This window comes from Polypterus senegalus, chromosome 12, assembly GCF_016835505.1.
Source record: "Polypterus senegalus isolate Bchr_013 chromosome 12, ASM1683550v1, whole genome shotgun sequence".
NCBI lineage: Eukaryota > Metazoa > Chordata > Cladistia > Polypteriformes > Polypteridae > Polypterus > Polypterus senegalus.
This window is the reverse complement of record NC_053165.1, coordinates 95,334,373-95,361,899: the sequence shown is the minus strand read 5'-3', so window position 1 is coordinate 95,361,899 and position 27,527 is coordinate 95,334,373. Positions and strand designations below refer to the sequence as shown.

The 27,527-nt window shown below is 35.9% G+C and overlaps 1 protein-coding gene across 6 annotated transcripts in view; it reads right to left on the bottom strand.

Annotated features, from left to right (window-relative positions):
- LOC120541395 (A-kinase anchor protein 13-like) overlaps positions 1 to 27,527 on the bottom strand; it is a 300,746-nt gene that overhangs the window by 179,016 nt on the left and 94,203 nt on the right. For all 6 annotated transcript variants that reach the window (XM_039772974.1, XM_039772976.1, XM_039772975.1 and 3 more), the window contains exons 5-7: positions 20,263 to 20,446; positions 14,774 to 14,984; positions 9,218 to 12,659 (exon numbers count right to left, since the gene is read on the bottom strand). In XM_039772974.1, the coding sequence (XP_039628908.1) occupies positions 9,218 to 12,659; positions 14,774 to 14,984; positions 20,263 to 20,446 (3,837 nt within the window). The remainder of the gene's footprint in view (positions 1 to 9,217; positions 12,660 to 14,773; positions 14,985 to 20,262; positions 20,447 to 27,527) is intronic.

Here is a 27,527-nt window from a genome sequence, read left to right as displayed (position 1 = left end):
ACTTGCATTTCATGTGTGCTCTGTGTCTACAACGATCTATGTACACACATCGTTAAAACAAACGTTTTTCATGTTTTAGTAATAATTGACAAAATGAAGACATGAAGTGTATAATGTGTGAAGCCTGAATTCCAAATATCAAAGAAACACTTTCACAAAAGGTACAAATATAACAGAACAAATATGCAGGACTGTACGTTACACAGCAATCAAATCAGTCTCCATGCTAAGCTGCACTTCAATTCCACCACTTAGTCGCTAGGGAGTCCTGTTGCAAGACTACACTACAGTCTTGCCTGCCCTCTGATCTACTCTCCCGAGTACATCACCAGTGCCAAATCAAAGTCTGCCAATCCTCTCGCTTCCACACCTCTGAATCAATCCATGCCAGGATGAAGACTGCTTGGGAGCCACACATCAAGACTGATGAATTTTTGTGAAACAGTGTCTCTTAGGCGAGTGTTTTTGTTCTCCTTACCTCCACGTCCATGAGCAGGCTATACATAGTGTCCGTCTACTCGCGCTCTCTCTTTCCCGTCCTCTAACATTACAAGATGTTTTTGTTTTGGTGAACTTGATTTTTGTACATTTATAGAACATATTTAGAAATTGGCACACTAACACAGAAGAATATACAATTAATCTTTGTTCTTCATTGTAAAAATTAACAGTAAACTACACATATCTAAACATTGCATTTTAGTGCTATTAATATTAATCAACAACAAAAAGCTTGAGACAATTTAGAGTTGCCAATGTTTGTCAACCTTCATTTTTCCTTTTATCATAAATACAAGAATAGGCTAAATTTAGAAACAAAACTGTGCTTAACGTTATCAAACCTGAAACCCCACAATAATAATGATAATGATGACACCGCAAAACACAAGACAGGCAACTTTCATAACCCACTTTTCTGACCCAATTATTTTCTACTTCTTTTGATCTGGAATCATATGTAACTATCTCAAATTTTTAAATTAGAACTATGGAAATGTAATTCCTTATCAAACCACAGTACTGTTTTTACATTAAAGATAATTTAAAAGAATTTGATAATCATAAGAATATCTAAAAGACACACACAACTACACAAAAAATATCTGTAATCATTAACATTAATTAATATTAATCATTAACAAAAAAAAAAAAACACTGGCCTAGAGATATCACTCATCTTTAATTACTTATGTGTCAATAGTCTGATGTAATTAAACATTTGCTTTGATTATTAGGTTTACAATTATACAAAATCATGCAGCATAATTACTTTTAGCAGTAACCAAGACCCAAGATCATTCTCCACCTGTATTTGCTCAACTTTGACACTGTACAAATGGGACAACATTTTGCGGAGCCTTGACTTAAAGTCTGATGTAAGCTATTCCGTTAATGGCGGCTGAGAAAGACCCAATCTTTAATAGTTGCTTTTGATTTAAAACTGTCCCAGTTGGTTCAAAAGGACAAAATTGTCGATACTTGCAAACTTTGTGCAGGCAAACTTAAATATCACAGTAGTAAAGCATCCATAGTTTCACTTCAGAGTAAAATATGCAAGATGTCACTGCTAAATACTCAAACAATAAGCCGCACAATCTGTGGTAGACAAGAATCCATGAATGTTCAGCTCTACTCATGTCCAAAAATTACACAAAATCTAAAAACATTAACTACCACTATTTATTACAAAATGTACCCTTATGAGACAGCTTACTTGTAAAAATAATTTAAGAATACAGGGCTAAGAAACATCTTTCAATGAGTTTTGATAATTGTATCACATATCAAGGCTTAATATAAAAGGCTTAAGTATTCACAATTTGAGCAGCTATGAAGTTGTACAGTAGTCAAACAACAGGAAACTACTAGATTTATCTGAACTACCTTTGTTAAATGAGAAATTAATCGTGTGACATTTTGCAATTGATCACAATAACAATGTTTTATTTGCTTGACATTCCCTTCACCCCAAAAAAAAAAAAAAAATTATGCCAGCCTTATGCAACCAAGTGTCAGAATGATCAATCTGTTTTTCATTTAAATTCCATTTGATACACAAGATCATGTTAAAATAAAAAAGGTGTAATATTTGTCTTGACTTTATTCTCCACCTCATTGGAAACTAACTTCAGTAAGAGTGGCTTGAACTTTAATAAGCTGCATGTGAAACAGGAGGTCTTAAAAAAAAGGTATTTTGTGATTCTCAGGAATACTGTTTAAATACAAACTGCTACAAAGACAGAGGACAGCATTATAGTTTGTGTTTTAACAGAAGATGTTGCACTATGAAAAAGTGACTTCTTTTAAACATAAGAACTAGAGAGAGAATTGGGAGAGAGATTATGAACACCATAAAAGAAGGCAGATGTAATATGTAAGAACAGAACTTCTAAACAAAGGACACTCTGTGATCTTTACAAAGTATCCTTATAATGGAGCTGCACTATATAAAAGTGGGCGAGATGGGAGTGACATCTCACAGCAGCAGCACTGTGAAACAAAGCAGAACAGGGCAGTGAAATTGCGATTCACAGCGTTTCCTTGTCTATTTCAATTTTTAAATAACTGCAGTATGGTTTTAATTGTTGCATGCTTCCTTAGCCATGAGTTAAAAAAGCACATATGACAAGGGACCACCAGCTCTCCAGTTACCATGCTTCCATATAAACCTTTATATATGCATCATAACAATGTTTTGAAATAAATTAGTGGGAAGAACAAAGTGGTACAAATCTGTTCCAGACCACAAAACATATGGATAATGTTCTCAGAAAACGAAAAATATACAATGGGATAAAGATTTGTCTTGGTATTTAATTATATGGCTTGTTAATGCTTTCATTCTTCCAAGTTTCATTATCTGCTAGACCTGGCTTCTAATTACGAAACTGGTCTGAATGAAAACATGAATCCACTACAAATCTTCTGCACCAAAACCGAGTACCCCAATTGTACAGGGAATAAAACAGGCACACATCAAACGATTCCCAATTAGTAAAGTAACACTAATAATAGATGTATTAGTAGATAATAAAAACAAACAAACTCATATTAAAGGAACACTCCACCAAACTGAGCAGATCTGCTTGTCATAGTTTGGTTAATTGTGTTCACCAGGAGATGGTAACCTGTGGTAAATACTGCATGATTTTGCTTTCCTGAAAAGAACGTCGTCTCCTCTCTGATCTCAGTGTAATGTAGTTTAAAAATGATCATGAATCAAACTGCAATCCTTCATACCGCTTACAAAAAGGATGTCTAAACAAACTGCCATTGAGTAATTTACATACTGCTTTTGGTGGGAAAATCATTCAACATACATACATAAGTTGCCTACTTTAAATCCCTGAAAATAGATTTTCAATGCGCAAATTAAAAAAAAATAATAAAAATTAACTGTTCTGAAAGGAATGATAAAACTCACTACATCAATTCAATCTAACAGCTCTAGAAACTCATCTATGAAACATTCTGTTTGCTAGGTGTCCTGGAAAATATACATGTAAACTTTTGAAATTGCAGAAAGCTTAAAGTTTTGTTTTTTTATGCTCAAACCAACCATGAAGAACTATATATCAAGTAATTTAAAAGGGAACTTACAAGACCCTTAAGGTAATTAAAGTAACTAATGCAATGAATCAATTTACATTGAAAGCATCCTCTCTTGTGGGCTAATATGCACCACCAAAATTCATTTGTACATTTTTTTGGATTATACTAATAATTTATAACTTTAATCCATCTGAATTGTTATCCAAGGTATTTTTAACTGTTTTAGTCCAAAATGGCCAGTCGTGTGTGTAATGTCAAATGTTCTAGAATGTTCACATGTGATTTTAAAATAAACAAGGTTTGTCCAAAGAACTCAAAAAAGAAAACAATGATATATGAAGTTATGTATGAGACATATGTCAGAAAAAGAGAGCGAGAGAAAGAAACCATTTCATCTGGACGTCTGAAAATATAATTTATGCATCACACAGATTGCTGAATCAAGAAGCTGCCACCCACGCTCGACATTGCTGATATTTAGTAAAATATCTAAGGCTATATATCTAGTCGTTGCTATAAAGTTTCTATTACACTCTTCTATTGGTAGTATTCTACTTTAATAAATACTATGTTGTTTTTACAGTTCTGTACCTTGCCTTTATATCTAGAGTGACTTAAGTAATGAAGGAAATATTACAGAAACGAGTGTAAATCAATCGGAAGGACAAGAGTAGCAGATGAAGAAAGCACTGGTGGAAAAGTGGCATATAACCAAAAAGGTGCTGAGCCTATTTACATTGTTAGTGCTAGAGATAGTGAGTCCCTTTGTGCACTACTAAGGAGTGCCAAGAATTGTAGGCATCACTCATACGTATGTCCATGAAATACTACAGAGTAACTGGCAGTTAGGCATCATTCATAATACACTAGGAATGACATTCCAATTGATAATACTGTTTAGTAAGATTTAACTTCTTTGTTACATGAAAACTAAACCCACAATGCTGACTGTAATCAGACAACTGCACAGGAATGTGTTAAAAGAAAAAAAAAATGCCAAGATTTCGTGAAAAAATGTAATATACCTACTTGCCTTTTGTTATCATAAACATACATCAGAAATTCAAAAGGTATTTTTTCCAAAAAGGAAACCTTTTCCACTTAAAAGTGGACATGTTTAAGTTTGAAGACTTCTAAGATAGATAATTTATTTAAATCTAAAGTAGTTTTGGTAAACATCTATGCATCTAATGTGGATGATAGAGGTTTCATCCAAAATGTATTTGCATCTATACCTAATATGAACACACACAAAATTAATCGCAGGAGACTTTGTGTTTTAGAAACAGACCATAAACTTATAACCCACACATTTGCAGAATACTACAAGTACTTATATTCTATTCAGTTTATTAAAAAAAAAAAGCTAAGACACAATCTAATGAGAGTTTTACGATGCATTACAAATACCACAGCTAGATGCTCTTAGTGCAGAGGAACTGGACAAACCTCGACACCCTCAGAATGAGTGGACAATACAAACTCACTCCAAAGTGGAAAAGCAGCAGGTCCTGATGGGTATCTACTGGAACTTTACAAATAATTTTCAAATAATGTTAGCTCCACTATTATTAGCAACTTTTATAGAAGCTAGAGACAACAATACTCTCCCTCAGACTTTTCACCAAGTACTAATTATTGTCTTTCTAAAGAAAAATAACTTGTTACAATGAGCACCCTATAGACCAATTTCACTTCTGACTAATGAAGTTAAGATACTCTTCAAAGTTCTAGCTAGAAGGATTGAGAAAGAACTTCCTTCAGTAATATCACAAGACCAAACCTTATTTAGAAAAAGATCCCAGTTGCTGCACGGGAGAAAGACTTTCCGAGACTGTGGTCATAAAGCTTATGGATCAGTTTCAGAATCGAAACAGACAACTTCTTCACATCTCTTCGCAGAACTTCCACCCGCAGCTAAAGTCACTTCAGTATGTGAACAATTCAACACTACTGTTTAGATCTAGCAGTGCCATGTTGACTGTGTATGGGCCCAAAAAGAAGAAGTCTGTCTTTATACTCAGTATAATGCACGATAACGTGGAGATTGGGCAAGATCAGAAAAGAAAAAAAAATGTTCAAATGACAACTCAGGTTCAAATGATATAGCGTTTTCAAAATATGAGGTTTTCATGTACAGTATGAATGTGTGTGTGCACATGCGTCAGAGGCAGAGACAGATGTGATGTCATTCAAGTGGCTACTGGAATGTAAAATAAACACTTTCGCAAGAATATAACTAAACAAGTGTGCTTTTATTCAAGAATAAATCTGAACAACAAAAAATTCTTTCAGATTGCTTCATGCTAGTGAGAATTGTTGCGGAATATTCGGGTCCTCTTTCGAGTGAATCTCCCTGTAATACTAATAATAATAGCCGCTCACTACTCAAAACGAGTAAGAGTCCAGGCTCGAACCCACAACCTTTTGCTTACATGGCAGCAGCTCTTGGCTCGAAACCAGCCAAGCAGAGAGTCAACTTTCTGTCAATTGATATTTCAGCTTCAGCAGTTTTTACTCTGACAGCAACATATAAAATTGAACTATTTTTTTCTTTGGTTATATCCTTGAATAAAAGCACAATTGTTTTGTTACAACTTTTTGAAAGTGCTTATTTGATATTTGGACTTCAGTCATCACACACTTCACCTCAGCATTTTTCCAATTATTACTAGAAGATGAAAAGTTTCTGTTTTAGTTATGTGTTCAACATTTCTTGCTTCACAACTCCTGTCATCCTACATTTACCCAGATCGTTGTAAACATAGAACACACAAGAAATGCATGCATTCCAAATAACGATATAATATTTACCCTATACAATTCAAGGCACCTCACACCCAGATAAACAGACTTGAGCTGGAAGAACTTTGCGACTGACTTCAGCTGAGTCGGTGGGGGATGCGATAGCAGGCTGCTTGCTGCTTGTACTGATTGACACATTTGCAAAACAAAGACGCTAATGACGACATGCAAAGGAATTTAAGGTGGCCTGGCATTATGACTTTTTTTGTAGGCTTCAGGGATTCTACTTTTAAGGTCAGGGGAGTTTCCTGGCCACAGGTGCAAACTTTCAATGTTAGGATCTCCAAGCCACTTCATTATCACTTTTGCCTTTTGACATGGTGCTCCATCATGCTGTAAAATACACATATCATCACTAAACTGTGCCTGGATTGCTGAGAGAAGCTGCTGTTGGAGGACATTTTAATACCATTCTTTATTTATGGCAGTGTTCTTGGGCAGAATTGTGAGTGGGCCAATTCCAATGGATGAGAAACAAACCCCCACATGGATTGTCTCAGGATGCGTCACTGTTGGCACAACACAGGACTTATGGTAGCCTTCATCTAATTTCCTCTCTGGACAATTGAGTTCCCAGATATTCTAAACAGTCGGAAGAAGAATTCACCTAAAAAAATAACTTTGCACCAGTCTTCTGCTCTCTAATCCTTGTACTTTCTGCACAAATTCAGACTGTCCTTGATTTTTTTTCTTGGAAAGAAGTGGCTTCTTTACTGCCCTTCTTGACACAAGGCCATTGTCCAAAAGTTATCGCCTCACTGTACATGCAGATGCACTCACACCTACCTGCTGCCAATAATGAGCAAGCTCTGCACTGGTGGCAACACGATTCGTTAGCTGATCCCTCAGGAGAAGACAGTCCTGGCGCTTGCTGGACCCTTAGCTGTTATTTTGTGCCATGGCCAAAATAAGTGAAAATCGGTCTTTGTGATAAAGTTAACCTTTTATGCTAATAAAGCTCTTTCAAAAGAATTAATATGCATCTGATCACTCTGCACAATAATATAAAAACAAAGTGCACTGCCACCACAAAAACTCAAGCAGAAACTTTTGCAACACACAACATCTGTGTCACTGCCAAAACTTTTGGCCACTACTGTAGTAATGTAAGGAGGAGGTTGTACCCATGGTCATAGCATAGTGCATAACAGCAAATTGCATCTCTCAGGTCAGACAATTAACTGATTGCCTCCCTGTTATTTTCTTCTTCGCTTAGTTATATTTCACAAACAACAAGGATAGTGCCAAGCATTCGGCAGATCTTCCAATAATAGGTGATCTGATTGAAAACAATATTTTTACTTAAAACAATATTATTACTTTCTAATATACCCCCTTATTAGAGCTGAATAGGGTAGAGTTATATAAGCAATATTATGTCATATTTACAGATACTTGAATGATAAATGGTATATCTCATAGTACAGAGCTAAAAGTCTAAAATGTAGTCTTTCTGAAGTAATTTTGATATAACTGTTTTTCACACAAAGCTCACTCCATCCACAGCATGCCACTTCATGTGCAATAGATGCACTGGTGAACTCTGCATTCCATATGTGTAAAAATATTGCAATGCAATGTTAAGGTATACTTATATAATCCACTTTATATAATTTTAGCTAAATGAAATAACAGGAGCAATCATAGCTTTCAGATAGGTGTATAATCATTACTAAAGGAACTGAAAAAATGTTAGTTATAAGAATTTTTTTCTCCTGTGATTATTGTATAGCTGTCTGGAGAAGAGTGAGTCAATTATGACCAAGTACCACTTTCCATCACCCCTACCATTTTCAGGAAGAAAGCCCATTATTCATTCATCGCCGCCTTTATCAATCTCTATAGTTGTATGGCTCAACGCCGCATTGTGTCAAGAAGTTAACAGAATACCCACTTACCATCATGCGCATCTCTTTTAGCAACAAATAACAAAAGGGGCTTCCCCATGTCCTAAACCATGGTAAAAATTATATACAAAATTTCTCCTTATTGACAAATTTCTACCAGTATACCACACACCACTAAAAGTATCAAAGTTTTAAGCCACCCTGTCATTTCTAATTAAATTTAGATAAACCACAACATACATTTATATTTTGCTTTCAATTATTAGATGATTACCAGCATGATATGAGGCTACACAGAAAAGCAGAAACAGCTTAAACAAGCCATGCAACACAGAAGCATACATTCATTTGAATAGTTGATTAATTTAAATTTCAAAACTAATTTTTAATTTTAGTACATTATTTCTAATCTAGAGAAACCCTTATATTAAATAACTTCTGACCAGCCCTACAAAGAATATGTTGTGTAGTCAGACATCTTTGTTTATGTTTATGTCTGGAGTTTTTTTTTTGTTTTGTTTTTTCTGTCCACCCTGGCCATCGGACTTTACTCCTTTTCTATGTTAACTAATGTTGTCTTATTTTAATTTCTCATTTTGTCTTTGATTTTACTTTTCTTCATTATGTAAAGCACTTTGAGCTACTTTTTGTATGAAAATGTGCTATATAAATAAATGTTGTTGTTGATTATACACTTTATTAATCCCCAAGGGGAAACTATCTTTTTCGCATAGCCACTGGGGGTAAGGGGGTATGGTCAGCCATTGTACAGCAACCCTGGAGATGCAAGCTTACCATTATAAAACCTAGACATACAAAGAAAAAGGATATCTTACATTTGCTTCCCGCCACAAGCTTAAACTTTTGAATAAAGCTTAATTTAAACTAAAGTTAAACTAAGGGTTAATCACAAATAAATAGCTAAGTAATTAAGCATGAAGACCTAATTACATAACACTTTGTATCTGAAAAAGTCCAAAATACACAGATCTTAAGGAAGAGAACACATTTACCTTCAGGTGAAGGAAAGCCCAAGGTGTCATTGCTCCCTTTCATCTCTATATTTGAGCACACTGCCTTGTTGGAGACTTCGTGCAAATCCAAGGAAACATTTGCACCATTTAGTAAACTGACTTCAGTAATGCAATCACCCGGGAGAACAGAATCCAAATCTAAGGATGCAAGTCCTGTATCTGGCTTTGTAGATGTTGTCTTCTCAGCAATGCTGCTGTCAGATTTGGTACAAACACTTTCTGAACCTTCATGAGATAACTCTTCCAATGAAAGGCTCTGACTAATAACTTCATTGAGGATGATATTTTCAACTAAGCCTTCAGTGTTTATGACAGTTTGGATGATGTTTAATTGATTGGTGGCATCATTCAGTGCAACACCTAAAGGCAAATTATCACAGATAAATGGTGCAATTTCATTAGTATCTGACTGTAAAGCAGGTTGCTCTGTAAGCATTTGTTCACTGGGCAGGGAAAAGTCTTTATTCAGCGATACATTATGATTATTTTCATGTTCTGTATTACAACTGTACAGTAATTCTACCTTTGTATCTGAAGAGAAAAACTCCTCGCTCTTATCCGGGTAGAGTATAGCAGTGTCCAGTACGTGTTTAGCTTCACTTTCTCTAGCTACATGGTCACGTTCAGTATTTTGTACAAAATCAGTCTGAGGTTTGAAATTAGGCTCAGCCACATCATTATTAGCAAACTGTAACCGTTCCTCAACAAATGCAGTTGGTATTTTGCATGTATCTGCTGAATTCTCAATGCATCCAGCCAACAGTTCTCCTTCCTCTTTTCCCATATGTTTTTCTACTTGACATTTCAAACTATTTTCAACTCTCTCATCCTGAAAAAAGTAATATACCTTTTCACCCTGCACAGATTCGATATCAGATTCAGTAATCATCGGAATATCAGCTTCTTCAGAACTAGTTTCATTGAGCACAGCATTCTCACGTTCAGTTTTGTTTTTCACTCCACATTCATCCATATTTTCCTGCTGGTCTACTGTCTTCTCCTCTTGTAAAGCAGGTAAGACATACAGAACATCTCTAGATAAAGCCTCACCCGATTTAATCAATGCTTCATCGTCAGTGCGCTGAACAGAATCCGTCTCTAATTTCAGATCCCATCCGCCAGAGTCCTCCTGAACATTCTCACTTGGAAATATTTTGGAAGATAAGCCTGATGCTGACTGTTCAAAACTGTCTAGTTTCATATCAGCCACAGCTGAATCTTCTGTCATAAAGAGACTAGCAACAAGGTCATCAAATACTGTCTCTTTACAACATACAAGGTTTTCTGAATGAGAAATCTTTTGGCCTAAAAAGCTTTCATCTGCAATAATTCCAGCATCAGGCAAAGAGGCAACTGTAACATCAAACATGCCATTTTGTATAATTCCTTGGCAATTACATTCTGTGGATTTTGTTGCACAGTCAAAACTTGAAACTAAAGCTGCACCTGGATTGTCCTGATCATGCAATGGTTCCTCTTCTTCACCAATGCATTCCACTGCTGACACAGCAGCTTTACTGTCTTGTATCCCATCTGGTTTGGTTGCACAAATCTGACAAAAAGCAGTTTTGAACTGTACTGTCTGTATATTTTTAAGCATAACCTTTTCATTTTTTTCTACAGAAGCTCTAATTTTCTCTTCAACATCTTTTCCAGGTGGTAAAGCACAATGATCTGTCATGTTCAATGCATCAAGATGTGGAACAAACAAATTACAGTCCACAGGACAAGTAGCTAGACATTTAACATTCTCAATGGGCAAACAACACATAGGATCTTGAATGGAATGTGTGGCATCTATTGCTGTGTGTACAGGACTGTTCTCTAGTATAGCCTTCTTCACATCATCAGCATCAACCACATGGGTGGTATTTATTGGTGTGCGTACAGGGCTGCTCTCTAGAATAGCCTTCACATCATCGGCATTAACCACATGGGTGGTATTTATTGGTGTGTGTACAGGGCTGCTCTCTAGTATAGTTTTTATCTCATCTTCAGCATCAAGCACAGTTGCAAATTCTGAAAAGAGATCCATAGTGCAGTGCCCATATTTTATTGAGGTTTGGAGTATATTAGGCTCTGATACATTTCTAGTGTTTTCCAAGTTTACTTCTTTCTCTTGTAAAGTGGGCTGTGAATTATTTACAGTCTGAGAGGAACAATATGCTTCTGTTTCTTTAATTATATCACCCTCTCTGAGAGCAACTATCAAGTCAGAGTAAATACATTGACAATCTTTTGTATTGCTGTTTTCAAAGTGGCTAACATGCTCTATTTCAGTTTTCAAACTGCCATCAGAGGCTTCAGATAGTGAGACAATTTCTGAAGTGAGAAGCTCAGTGTCTTTTTCAGCAATGTGCTTATACGTTCTTCCCAATTCAGTGCTATCACACTGTTCCTCGGATTTCAAGACGAAATGATCATCTTCATTTCTGCAAGAGCCATCACACTTAAATTCATCTACAACCATGACTTTGCTGCTTTGGCATTCACTCGATGTGTCCACCTTACACTCTTTCTCAGACACATCTGAAAATTCAGTCATAGCAGAATGACTATTTTCTATAAGGTTTTCTCCATTTTGATCTGAAACACCATGAAGCAAACCTGGAAGGTCACAATTCATAGCTATTTTAGGAATACTTTCAATCCCACTATTTTCTCTTTGATTAGGATTTTCCGAGAAAAACTGGTCTTCCAAAGGTAGATCCAGCTTTTGACAAAATTCACCACTTTGACAAATCTCTACAGTGCCAGATGACAAATGATCTCCAGATTGCATCTGTCCCATATTTTGGTCTGTTGTGTTTTTATACTTCACTGATTCAGCTGTATATGTGATTTCATAATCAAAAGCAGTCATTAGCAAGTTCTCATTAATTTGCTCCAGTTCAACTTCCTGATTTAGTTTATCAGCATGAGCAAAGCTATCCTGGTCTGTGCTGAATAACAGTGATGATGTATCAGTTTCCTCTGTATATTTTCCACTAGTCAAATCAACGGCAGTTAGGGTTGCTTTATCAGTCTCACCAAGCTCAGAGTGTTTTTTGTCTGCAAGATTCCCAGAATCCACTACAGTACTGGTAAACTCAACTTCCACCTCTTTTTTCTTTTCCTTTGTACAGTCTTTGGTCATATGTTCACATGGACGCACCCTACTCTCTGAGCAACAATTAACAGGCAATTCTAAGGCTTTGTGATTTTCAGCCTGATTAATTTCAATATTGTAAGCACTGTTGGAATCAGTTTGAAAATGATGGTCTGCTTGATTACACTCAAGCTCTATTTTTTCTTGATAATTTTCAGCCAGGCTCTGGTTAGTTCTTAGTCCAGAAGGGATCATGTTAAAAAAATCCTGACTTTCACTTTGCAGAATGGCTTCATCAATACTCTGTAGCTCTGCAGAAGGACACAGACAGACCTAAGGAAAAGAAAAGATTGGAAGATACCTACATAAACAAATTGTACACGAATATAGGTTTACAGTTCTCCATGTCAAAAAACTGCTCTAGCATACTTTAGAATAGATATGAATATGGCCAGCTTACTCAAAAGAGTGAAATATGATTTACATATAGGATATGTTATATTTAAGAATAAGGGACAGCAATTTTACAGAAAAAGTTCATTTCAATTAATGCCATAAGGACTTAGTACCTGACAATCACTGTTAATATATTACAGTTTGTTTTTTTTTTTCATTTTTGGATGACAGTTTATATGGCCAACATTCAAACTATAAAGTGCATCTAATACTGAAAATATTTTAACTATTAATGGTATAAGACAGGGTAATGTAACTTTATTTTATCTGACAACTGTTATCTAGAACTTAACTTACGCTTGGTAAACAATTTGTTTAAGCTGCATACAGTCAAGTTTTTCTATTATCTTTTGTATAATAAAAAAAGCATGAGCTTCACTTCACTTTCTCATCCATTGTGTCTTAATGATAAACATTATTTTATTGAGAAACATATACAAAAAAAAAAAAAAAGTGTTGGCTTTGAACATCAGCAAGACTGCACTACCCTTGAAGATATCAGAGACAGAAATTGTTTTTATGTAAAAAGACTATCTTTCTGTGTATCAAGAAACATCTCAAAAAGCTAATATAGACCAGTGTTGCCAACTTAGCGACTTTGTCGCTATATTTAGCGACTTTTCAAATCCCTCTAGCGACAATTTTTTTAAAAAAGCGACTAGCGACAAATATGGCGACTTTTTCTTGTGTTACTGGAGACTTTTGGAGACTCTAATGTGTCTGTACTGACTCTTCTCAACTTGCCACAGCAGCTGCCGCTGCCGTCCCCTCCCTCGTCCCAAAGCACTCACAGACAGGCCCGTCCTCTCGCAGGAGTCCCCCCCCCAGCTGCAGTTACAGCAGGAGATGCTCACTCCTACGAGTCTCGACTGCAAATGAATTGCCCATGCGCAAATCCGCCGTTAAGTGATCCCGCCCTGGCTTGTAAGCGGAATGTAAATTAAAAAATATATATATATAAATAGTAAAATATATATAGTAATATATATTTATATATCTGTGTATAAAAACTACGACGATGCAGACGGAGCTTTAGTGCCACGTTAAAAATAAAAAAATATGTAAATCTACAAGAATAAACTCAATGTTATGAGATAAAAGTCGAAATCTTACAAATGGGTTTGTCAGATACAAATACACATTCTTACCATATTTCAAGCTTCAAATAAGTGTCACGTAACTTTATGAAAGCCATATGACAGAATTGTTTCTTTCGGTTTCTGAATTTGCAAATAACTTGCATGTGCAGCGTGAATTATGCAAATTACGTGATGACGTCATCTAGCGACTTCTAGCGACTTCTACGACAGCTAATAGCTACTTTCCTTACTGACGAGTTGGCAACACTGATATAGACTCATCTGGTCCATTCTGCTTTCATAATGTGGTCTCTATATACTACAGGAACAAATGGAATGCTAACAGAAGTAAATAATCATAATGTACTAAGTAAAAATGGTTAATTCATCACTTCTAACCAAGTATACATATTTTAGAAGCATTCTTTTTAAAAAAAAAAAAAAAAAAAAAAAAAAGAAAGAAACTGCTTCCAAACTCTATTAACTAAGATGTACCAACTATAAATGACTAGTCAATAACTGCCCTGTTAATGTAAACAATGCAATTCTAGAGTAGTTAGGCAAAAGGGGGAGGGCTCTGGTCTAAAAAATTAATTAATAAATACAAGTCATTAAAACTGTCAGTGAGCGAGTTACAAGCAAAATTTAAAAAGAGAAATTATGATCATTTAGAATTGCTTACAAAAATGGACAAATGCTACTGATTAAAGTTTAGTTTAAAAATGAGACATTCAAACCAACATCCCTAAAAATGCTATGCTGAAGCTTAGACATAAAACCAGATCTTATGCAAAAGGAAAAAAGTGTTACAATGTACTACTCATATAATATGCAATGCATAATTTAAAGATCCCAGGGATATTATTGTTGATCAAGTAAAAAAAAGATAAATTTTATAATCAACATGATTACCTCTTTGAAAGAATTCCTGTATATTACATCTCGAAGCTGTTGAATGTGCTTTTCAATGTTTGTGAATGGTTGACATTTCTCTGTATCTAAGGTGAGGGTAAAAGTGTTCAGTTGAGGGTGCTGCTTCACTCTATAGGTGGACGAAAGTAACTTGACAGGTGACGATGATGAAAACAGGTCATCAAGTAAGTGCAAATCTGTCTCACTGTTCCTGAGAATAAAGAAATACAAGCAAGAAAGGAAAATTATTATACAGGGACATTGTTACAATACAACACAATAGTATTTTTCTCCCAGCACCAAGGAAAACTTGTACTGATCTTAAAAACAAATTTCCCATGTGAAGCAGGGTAACACAGGAATAGTATGGGTATATACAGTTATGCTCATAGATTTACGTACCCTGACAAAATTTGTAAGGTGTGTAACACACTTTAAAGATGACTGATCAGGAAAAAGAATTTAATTTACTTTAATGGCATCCAAATGAAACTGTAAGGCATCACATAATAGTACAACCATTAAACACAACATAGTAAAATAAGGAAAATGAGATGGTCGCTGTTCAAAATTTGCTAACTCTTATTTCTGACTACTGTTTATTGGCCCCTTTAGCATCAATGATGGCATATAGTCTTTTGTGATAGTTGTGGATAGTGTCCTTAGATTTTCTCAGGTGGTAGAGCTGCCAATTCTTCTTAGGGCTCATTTATACTTCACGCGACGTGACGCATGCTGCAGCGGATGCTCCTGCTACGCAAGCGTTGAAGTGTTTATACTTGCGCGCGTACTTTATGTAAATCTGGAGGAATCCACCAGGTGGCAGTGTGAGATATTATCACGATGAGAACATGTATGGCTTCTCTGTGTTGTGAATTGCCTACAACACCTATTAAATTCCGATAACACCTTACCGCAATATCTGTGAAAAGGATGTTTATTGATTAAATCCATCAATCCAGGGATGTGTCCATTCCAACAAGCATTGGGCACGACTGAGAAACAATCCCTGGACGAGGTCTCCGCTCATCGCAAGGTGAATACAAGCACACATACAGTAGCGTCATTTTAGCGGCACCAAATCCACAAATCTGCTTATCTTTGGAAGGAACCCGGAGCACAGTGTGGAATACAAGCAGGAAATACCAGCAACGTAACTCCCTGCGAGACAGCAGTGCTATTGCTCCGCCGCCGTGACACCCCCATGTGTGTAATTATTAACAGTATTCATTATTTAAATGAAATTATATGTAAAATGTAACATACACACTTTAATGCCTTTCATCATGAAAGTGATATCAAGTATAAATCTAAAGATTCTAAATGTGCAGAGAGTTGGAATATCCTACATTTAATATGTTCTGTGTGGTGATCTTTTGCTGCTTGCCGCAGCTGTCAGGTCCAAGAAGCTCGTAGCGATTAAAAACTGGGATGACGCGTTTACGATGGTCTGCTTTAATGATAAAGTAAACTACGAGGTTAAAGTGGACATTTCGAGATTAAAGCCGAAATTTCCACTTTAATCACAAAATACACGTTTTCACCGTGTCCTTTATTTTTTTCTCAGTGGTTCAAATATAACGCTATACATTATGTTGTTGTTGTTAAGTTGCAAAATAAAAAATAAAAAAGACGACACAAAAAATGGTATGTGAGACTTTTAAAATGTATCGTGTCATTACATTCGGGAACTATCTACATGTGACAGAAAGCCTCTATGCCGATCCTAAGGGATGGATGCTTCGATGTGGTGAAGCAAAATGCCGACATACAAATGCATTCGTGGTGCTTTTATATTCAAGCGTCGCATATTCCCGATCGTAATGACACGATACATTTTAAAAGTCTCAGTGCCGTCTATTTTTTTAATTTTTTTTTTTGCAACTTCACATCGGCAACATAATGTATAGCGCTGTAATCGAGCCACTGAGAAAAAAATAAGAGACACGGTGAAAACGTGTATTTTGTGATTAAAGTGGACATTTCGGCTTTAACCTCGTAGTTTACTTTATTATTAAAGCAGACCATCGTAAACGTCATCCCAGTTTTTAATCGCTACGAGCTTCTTGGACCTGACAGCAGGTAAAGTATAAAAAATAATAAATAGACGGCACAAAAAATGGTATGTGAGACTTTTAAAATGTATCGTGTCATTACGATCGGGAATATGCGACGCTTGAATATAAAAGCACCACGAATGCATCTGTATGTCAGCATTTTGCTTCAACTATTTGAACCATTCATTAACTCGCGCACGCGTCGCGTTAATTTCTGAGGACCTGCTCAGAGGACGCGTGAAATGAACACTGGGAACGCGTGGCAGCTATGATGTGGACGCGTACGCGTTCTGAGCGTGAAGTATAAATGAGCCCTTAGCGAAAAGCCCCCATGTCCTGTAAATTCTTTGGATGCCATGAAGTCTCCCCAAAGTGGCTCAATGAAATTGAGGTCAAGAGACTTTGATGGCCACTCCAGTATCTTCACTTTTTTCTGCTGTAGCCGCAAAGGGTCAAGTTGGCCTTGTGTTTTGGATCATTGTTATGTTGGAAGATCCAAAGGTGTCTCATGAGCAGCTTTCCAACTGATGAATGCAAGTTGTTCTCCATTATTTTCCAGTAACATGCTGCATTAAATCTGCCATCAGTGTTCACTAAGTTACCTGTCAGCATGCCACTGCCAGATCTAAACACTAGTGTGGCGAATTGCTTGTGTACTGAAGTGACTTTAGCTACAGGTGGAAGTCCCATTTTACTTATGGTGCTGAACAGAGCTGTGTTGCGGTGCAGCAGGCTATTAGCCAGCGAAAGTGCTGAGAAGAAGCTGTCTGCTGTTACAGTTCTGCCTTTGTCCAGAAACGGCTCCATAAGCTTTAGGTCCACTGATTCGGAAAGTCTTTGCCTTGGGTTGTAACTCAAAACACAGTTCTCAACAAAATATTGCCAGATGTCCAAGATCCCAGCAAATCTGTCATTTTTCACATGTTCTGCATAGGTGTATTTGTTGTCAAAGCGCAAATGCCGCATGACAGTCTGATAGCGGTCACAGGACATTGTATCTTTGATTGCCAGTACAACAAATAGTTCTGAGCAGGCATCAACCACAGCATCAGAGAGGGAGCGGCAAGTTCATTGTACCACGTGAACGTCACTGACAGAATAAAACTGAATAATAAAAAAAAGAGTTCTAACTTTTACAAGTAGAAAAAAATTACACTGGGTGTTACACACTTAAAACAAATGTATGTTTTTATTATATTATAGTAATAATAGCAGCTCACTACTCAAAATGAGGAGCACCCGGATTTGAATCCGGAACATTTCAGTTATAAGGCAGTAGTTCGTACCTCTGCACCAAGAATACATATCAAGAAGGATAATATAAACTTTAGTTCTAATAGCAATGTCAGTTTTGTCTGTGTATAGTTTGCATGGGAATCAAACTACTTTGAGAGCAAGTATATGTTTTCAATTTCACTGTACTCATGTAGTCCATAAATGTGTATGACTCGCTCACCTTAGCTTTAATAGGAATGCTGATGAAATTTCTGTGTGCGTCTCTCTGCAAGAATGGTTTGAATATGCATTATTGTTAGATAGCTTGTATTAATTGTATGTTGGCCTAGCTACAGTGGGTACGGAAAGTATTCAGACCCCCTTCAATTTTTCACTCTTTGTTATATTGCAGCCATTTGCTAAAATCATTTTAATTAATTTTTTCCTCATTAATGTACACACAGCACCCCATATTGACAGACAAAAAAATTTTTTGAAATTGTTGCAGATTTATTAAAAAAGAAAAAAACTGAAATATCACATGGTCCTAAGTATTCAGACCCTTTGCTCAGTATTTAGTAGAAGCACCCTTTTGAGCTAATATAGCCATGAGTCTTCTTGGGAAAGATGCAACAAGTTTTTCACACCTGGATTTGGGGATCCTCTGCCATTCCTCCTTGCAGATCCTCTCCAGTTCTGTCAGGTTGGATGGTAAACGTTGGTGGACAGCCATTTTAGGTCTCTCCAGAGATGCTCAATTGGGTTTAAGTCAGGGCTCTGGCTGGGCCATTCAAGAACAGTCACAGAGTTGTTGTGAAGCCACTCCATTATTTTAGCTGTGTGCTTAGGGTCATTGTCTTGTTGGAAGGTAAACCTTCGGCCCAGTCTGAGGTCCTTAGCACTCTGGAGAAGGTTTTTTGTCCAGGATATCCCTGTACTTGGCCGCATTCATCTTTCTTTCGATTTCAACCAGTCGTCCTGTCCCTGCAGCTGAAAAACACCCCCACAGCATGATGCTGCCATCGCCATGCTTCACTGTGGGGACTGTACTGGACAAGTGAGGAGCAGTGCCTGGTTGTCTCCACACATACCACTTAGAATTAAGGCCAAAAAGTTCTATCTTGGTCTCATCAGACCAGAGAATCTTATTTCTCACCATCTCAGAGTCCTTCAGGTGTCTTTTAGCAAACTCCATGCGGGCTGTCATGTGTCTTGCACTGAGGAGAGGCTTCCGACAGGCCACTCTGCCATAAAGCCCTGACTGGTGGAGGGCTGCAGTGATGGTTGACTTTCTACAACTTTCTCCCATCTCCTGACTGCATCTCTGGAGCTCAGCCAAAGTGATCTTTGGGTTCTTCTTCACCTCTCTCACCAAGGCTCTTCTCCCCCGGTAGCTCAGCTTGGCGGACGGCCAGCTCTAGGAAGGGTTCTGGTCGTCCCAAACGTCTTCCATTTAAGGATTATGGAGGCCACTGTGCTCTTGGGAACCTTAAGTGCAGCAGAATTTTTTTGTAACCTTGGCCAGATCTGTGCCTTGCCATAATTCTGTCTCCGAGCTCTTCAGGCAGTTCCTTTCACCTCATGATTCTCATTTGCTCTGACATGCATTGTGAGCTGTAAGCTATATGGACAGGTGTGTGGCTTTCCTAATCAAGTCCAATCAGTATAATTGAGCTGGACTCAAATGAAGGTGATCTCAAGGATGATCAGAAGAAATGGAAAGCACCGGAGTTAAATATATGAGTGTCACAGAAAAGGGTCTGAATACTTAGGACCATGTGATTTCAGTTTTTCTTTTTGAATAATTCTGCAACAATTTCAAAAATTTTTTTTTTTGTCTGTCAATATGGGGTGCTGTGTGTACATTAATGAGGAAAAAAAATAATTTAAATGATTTTAGCAAATGGCTGCAATATAACAGAGTGAAAAATTGAAGGGGGTCTGAATACTTTCCGTACCCACCACTGTATGTCTTTACCCACAGAAACTGTTTTGAGGAATGACACAAAAACTGTGAAGCTGTAGATTTGGGCCCAAAGAGTGTGATGGTGTTGACGATGGGTTGGAGTTTGAGGTTATTTGTGTGTAAATTCGTTTTTCTGGTATTTTAAATACATTTTCAGAAATGTTGTACCTAACATACATACTGCTACTGTCACAAAAAATGCAAAACGCATTTTCCATTAAATTAACAGTATTATGCTATAATATACTCACTTAGCGAACAACTCCAACAACTGACTGTGGCCTCTCTCTCTGGCTAAACTGAGTGGTGTGTGCCCCTCAGCATTCTCATGTACAAGTGCTGCCTTGACAAAGGGGTCTTGTAGTAGAAACCAAGATAGTCTGAGAAGTCCATTCCTTGCTGTAAAATGTAGCAGTGTCTCAGTGGGCTTCAAATCTACAAAAGAAAATGTTAAAAATTTTGAAAATAAACAATTATGCAATTCTGAAAACCAAACCTGATGATCTAAGCAAATGTTTTACTCAAAAAGTTGTTTCTTATACACAAATAAAACATCTATGAATGAATTACATTTAAATCTGAACCTAATAAACACAAAAATAAAGTTTAAAAAGTAGGGTCAATATATTCATGCAAGTACAAAGTGAAATCTGTCCAAACTACACTACATCCTGGTAGTAACTGGTCTGTTGAAAAACTTGAAAGCAATTTAGAGGGTAGTGAAGTCAGCACAGATTATTACCGACTCAGACCATCCTTCTCTCCAGAACATGTACAATACAAGCAGCCTTAAAGGATAAGATCAGCATTTTTTAAGTCAGTTATTTCTTTCACTGTCATAACATATATTCATTTATTAAATTACATTGTCTTTTAAAGTGAAGCACTTCAAACCTGAAAACAAAAGCATTAAATATATCAAACATATTCACTCTGAAGTTGGGAATGGTTTAAAGGTTTAAGAAAATGTTCCTTCCGAGTTTGAGATACAGCACATCAATGCTCTTTTCCAACATTTCAAAATGACTGAATAGGAACATAAGCCTCAAATCTCTACTGCCTTAAAAACCCACAATGGGAAGTGGGAACCATAAGGTAGATATTAAAGATCTGCTTATTGAGGCTCATCGACATTTAGTCCCTGCTTAACAAAGCAGCCCGAAAATTTTATTTTACTGCTTTTTTTATAGCTATTTTTGTTTTTCCCCCCCCCCATGTACTGGCTAGATATTACTAATTCAGCAGTTGTAATTATAAACATGGATTACCATTTTAATTATGTTTTCTTACCAATAAGTATACTGCATGACACACAAACAAAAACAGTACAAATGACATAAATCTATAAAATATTCATAACATTATAGATACAAGGCTAAGTTGTTAAACAAGCTTACAAGTAAAATAGACCAATTTTGATGTTAAGCTGACAAGTCTATTGTTTACAAAGCAGCAATTTCAAAGTCTTCTTTATCTTTTTCTAAGTGAGATTGTGAGCTGCTGTACTTAACACAAGCTCACTCATTGTCCAACCTCAGACAAACAGTATCCGTTTTAAATGAAGGACAACAAAGTTCTGAATTCACAAAAGTATCTGCAGCAAAAAAAGATGTGCACTAGCTAAACCTCCGTACCTTGTGTAAAGTAGAACACTAAATTATTGTAAAGCTTAGAAAAGTAGATGCTGAAAAAAATATTTTTTTGAGAATGTCCACTTTACAGATTAAATTTTGTTTGTAGTGAAAATAGGATGATTTAGATTAGAAGCAAATCTATGAGTATCACTAATGCTTACAAATATTTATCACTCCAAGGATAATCTACAGGGAGAAAAAAAATACATAGCCCCCACATGTGAGATTTGCTTATTTAATAATGGAGCAAAATATGGAGTTGCTTAAAAAGAAAATCATACATAAAAGTTAGGGAACACCTGCACAACCATAAGACACTAAATGAAACCTGTGAAGCAAAACAGTTGCATAATATACTTTTCAATATCACTACACAAAACACAACACCAATGGCTTTTAAAAAAATAAGACTGCAGAGGTTTTGCATGCAGTCACTAGTGTTGATCAATGAAATTCACCAAAGCATGTCTAGCACAGAATATGCAGTATTCACTGGTGACTTTGTTTGCTAAATAATGTTCTTGGAAATTCACTGTGTTTCCAGCTTAGATGACCTTTTACACCACCAGTAACCCATGGTGCTTTGCAAGGCCAGGGTGAAATCACAGAGCTGTACCAGCCAGTGCTGGATGGTACAGATGGACTTTTGCATCTGTTCACGACCACACACTCGGGTGATGAACAAGCCAGTTTCCCTTCCAGTTCGTATGCGCCGATGATTTCCGCACGTGTTCAGTCGCTCCCTGTGCATTCCCTGTGCAGCGAAAGAGAGAGAGCAAGAGAGACTATTTGGAATTATATCATGAAAACGCAACTTATAACTGCCCGTGAGTGAATATCATTTCTTTCTCTCTACAAGAAATGTGTCTGAAATAACCACGCAGGACTTTTCCAAGTCTTTTTGCATAAGCCCTTGTCTCACGGGGCTTCTAGACCCAGGCACGGTTACATCGATTGGCACAAAGACTCTTTTCGCAGGAAGTGAAAGTGTCTCTGAGACAATCACATCACGTCTTGTCTCCAAGATTTTTTTGTATAACAGAGAGACATATATATATATATACATATGGAACTATAGGCTATAGTGGTGCCATCAACTGCAATGTAAAACTTCAACTAGACCAAGCACATTCTAGCACACTTGCCACATCAGAGTGCTGATTTAACATAACAGCTAAGGCTTTATAACACAGGAAACCAGACGGTGCTTTCAAAGTAAATTAATATGGTTCTATATACTTAAGACTTTAATTTAGCTCTATATCTACCTCCTCATTTACTTTGTATAGTGTTTTTTAACCCACTAACAAATATGTATATCAGCCTTTGTACTTTTTTTTTCTTAATTAATCTTTATATATCAAGGATGCATCTCCGTTTAATAGAGGCTATATGTGTATTCCTGTCTGACTCAATAAACAAACATGACTTTGTTTATAAATTATATTTTACAACAAACCACAAAATTAACATTTAAACAGCACTGTGTACATACACACATAAATATGAAAATTAAAATGGTAAACAAGTCTAACGATGCACTTTTCAAAAACCTACTTGATAATACAGTATATTCATAATTATTAAACAATTTACAAATGTAGCAACCTCGCTCTCAAAGTATCTTGTTTATAAAGACAAAACTATTTTGCCTGTGTGCGCTCAGTGCTGATCTTGTTTATGTTCAATTGCATTTGTCGGATTACTTCAGAAATCACTTAATGGTTTTGATTGTTGCTCTGAATAGAGTGGAATCTCTCCCTCCTTACCCCCATAGCCATAGGTTGAAAGCCTATAATCGGCTTAACTTGTAGATACCCATGGGGTGCATATAATGGAAACAAATTAGAAAACCAGACCTGTGCCAGGGGAATAGAAAAAGTATACTAACAAGAATGGTCCTATTAAAAGCTTTGTCTATTAACACTGAATTAAAGTGACAGACCTGCTTTTAAACATCTATGTAAATATGTATTGCATGTTTAGAATACATACGTTTATAATGAATAATACACAAAACTAAAGACACTTATTAAAACAGTGAACCAACTTCACCTTTAAGCAAGAAAGGTTAGTGTATATAAGCCTTTTAAATTCAAATCACCCTTTTAAAAGTACACATCCATGTATAGATCCAGTGTACTATTATGCATTGCAAATTCAGTATATTTAAAACAAAATATTTAATAAAATAAAAACACATCACCACCACACTGTAAATATGTAAAAGAAAATAAATTTCTAAACTAACCTCTTCATTCATGCAAACAAAACTGCAAAAGATAAAAACAAATTTCTGCTCTAAGAGTAGAAATATGCAAGGTCAATTTGCCACCTAGCTACAACTACAGGCTTTTCGCCAATACACCATTTAAGGATTAGATTCTAGTAACCTTTATAGGTTTTCTCATGCATTTGTTTTCTTGGCATCATTTTTGCTGTCATCCACTGCTTTGAGCGAGAGAACTACTAAGGGCTACAACATTAAAAAAAACATTTTCTACATACGCAGTTTGGATTTTTCCTAGACAGTAAAAACTAGAACATTAGCCCAAACATTTAAAATAACTGACCATACCCATACAATGATTATCAAAAAGAAAAAGCAAAGCAATACAGTAACAGTGGCTACCTGTTTACTATGCATTGAGAGCTGCTAAAGAAACCTAGAATTTAAAACTGACGTAATAGGCAGATTAACATCACTTTTTGATACAAGTCTGAGTGAACTGTGGAGTTTCCTGGTGGTGTTGTAATTTATTATTTTTATCTATTAAGGATGTGAGTACAATGTTTAAACATTTAACACTACAATCCCAGAAGCCTGCAATTTTTTTCATTGTCCTGAACTACCTGAATTTTCCTCTTTGCTTTTGTTGGGTTAAGAACATGACTGTGAAACAAATTACAGGGTACTATTAAAATCGGAGTTACCAACACCCATGTTAATATGAAATTGGCTAAAAAAAGTTTAGAATTTTCTCATTTTAAAATATTTTTCAATTAAAAGGCCATTACACTGAGAAGAATGTCAGCTCCTAATAGATTTTAGGAAAAAACTTCTTCATTCTTAGTTCAGTGTTTGGTAAGTGGGTACAGAAACAGAATATTTACGTATTGTACCTTTTGACTCCTGAATCAATACTGTACTTATTACATGGTCTACTGGTTAAAAAAACCTTAAGGCAATACCCATCTCAAATCACAACCCCACTGTCCACTTATTATACAGCCATGAGCAGTTCATGTAATTTCATTAAACACAGTATTTAACATCTAGAATTCTGAATGGCAATACAGACAACTGAGAAAAGAGAAAACTCTTTACTATGATATTTACATTGACAAACAAATTGTAGTAAACGTTAGTAGTAGAGCAGAAAGTAGAAACTGAGGTTTTTTCACATGGTACATTATTTATATTATTTACAGGACAGGGTATTCAATTCTAAAAAAAGAAAATGTCGTAACTTACTCAAAGACTATATGCTGTGCTACCAGACCACTGCAAGAAGCTTAAGTGGCAGAATGCACTGTTTTAATAAAAATACAAAGAATTCAAAAATATTTTTAGAAACTATGTAATTGCCCCAGATTATCAATTGTGCATTAGAAATAACTGATAAAAAACAGAAAAATGTATTAGCACAAAATTACATTTTTCTTGAAAAGTAAGATGACTAACTGCAGTGCTGGATTGTAGAAACCAATTTCTGCAGTGAAATAGGCCTTTAACTCTACGGCTGTTAATGTCATTCACAACACTCCACCACTGCACATTTATTCCGAAAACAAAAAACTTTCAATATATTGCATTTTGTGTGTTTCATAAACTGAGTAAACTATTTTAAATGCTTCCTGTGTGAAGACAATTTGCATTCAAAATATTTTGACAGTATTTTAAGGTAACAATGAAAAACAGAGTTTTAATCATGTATAATAAATCAAGTTGAATCCACCTACTATCAAACCCACATAATCCAGTAGAGGGTCATAAAATCCCAGTATCCATCCTGCCAATATTGAGTGCTAGGCATTATTTAGCCAGAGTCACCGATCAACCAAAAACGTACTACCTTCGAATGTGAGAAGAAAACTGAATTAAAGCCCACACAGAATGTAAAAACTCCACACATACTGTAGTTAATGGGTCAGAATTACCACTCATAAATCAAGAGGAGTATAATTTATTTATGGGCAGAGGAGAAATGGCTGCAATTATGAGGAATGGAAAGAAGAAAAGCTGACAGGTTCACCAATCGTCGTATTTTAAAAATTAAGTATGAAAAGTCTACTGGAAACAAGATCAGCAATGCAAATACAAAACATATGGAATACATTAATTCTGAGCAGAGACGTATGAAATTAATATTGTGTATCAGAAACATTTATTTGGTTATATATTTGGATATTAATGTGAATGATCTACTGCATATATATCAAAAACAATTGAACTGTTGATTTCAAATCACATTATTCATGATTTGAAAATACAGAAAAGGCATACAAGACACTAAACATGCACCCTCTTTTCCAAAAATTATACCAGTAATGAAGCAAGGACTGCTAAACATATAATGTTTAGGAATTATTACACTGCATTGTTTTGTTTATCGCAGAAGAGGTGAAGAGTCAGAATCTAATGGTGTATTTACTACAGCTAACATTTAAACAACTTACAATAGCTTTGGATCAAATGCTAAACGTTTCTAAAATTATTGATGATAAATAATATTTACACAGATTGGACAATCTCATGCCCTAAAAAGATACCCATTTGAGCGTTACTAAAGGGAAAACAGTTTCCTAATAAATTTAAATTGTCATGACAAAAAAAATACAGCAAGTTCAAATGTCCCATTTCACAAACACAAGTCATAATTAAGTACTTCTCTGATGTAAGAATAAAGCCCAGTGCATAGTTGTGCTACTACTAGTGTGAAGTTCAGCTGAGCTATTATACAGCCTGACATTCACATATTATAATCTGGATTATGGTACATTACAAAAAGGGTTTTAATTTTATTTCAGATATAATGTGTTTAACAAGTTCATCTGAGTGTAAACAAGTGTAATGATGTAGGTGGAGGTGTGTGCTATGGCCTGATGTGTGTTCAGGGGTTCTTGTCTTTTGTTTAAACTGGCCAATACGGTAGAGAGTCAGCTTCCTAGCCAGTAGTTCTGTGGTTAAATGACGTGTATGTTGCCATCCTTTAATCAACATGGAAAATACAGTAGCATATTAAATACGGCGGAGTCGGAGTCAGAAGTACCAGAAACTAATGAGTCTGAGTCAAAGGATTTATCTACCAACTCCACAGTCCTGCTACTAACACTATCCAAGTATCATAATAACAGACATACTATATTATCGAAAAAATATGTCCACATCCTTTTGCTCAAATTTCCTTAACTGAAACACACAATGTGAAAATCTAAATCTATTTTGCTCTTAAACACTTAAAGCCAAGGTTCAGGCAAAAGCACTTAACACTAAGACAGAAGTAGTACTATGTGTTATTATATGAACATGTCCTGTGAAGTAAATTTATTCATGCTGAATGTATAATGTTATTAACATATCAGGAATAAAAATGTCACAGTTACGCAGATAGAACTGTGGGGTGTGAGAGGAACAGCAGCACTAACAACACTTGCAGCAAGTAAATGTTGACGTAAGACTCAAATGAAAATTTAGTGTTTCAGTACTTCAAAGGACAAGGGACATCTCCCTATTAATAAGACCTGTACTGTGTTAACAGAGACGCATAATTGTTGAAACATGCAGTTTGAAGAACGAACAAAAATATCATACTTCATTATTAAATACAAATCTATATATATATATATATATATATACATATATATATATATATATATCT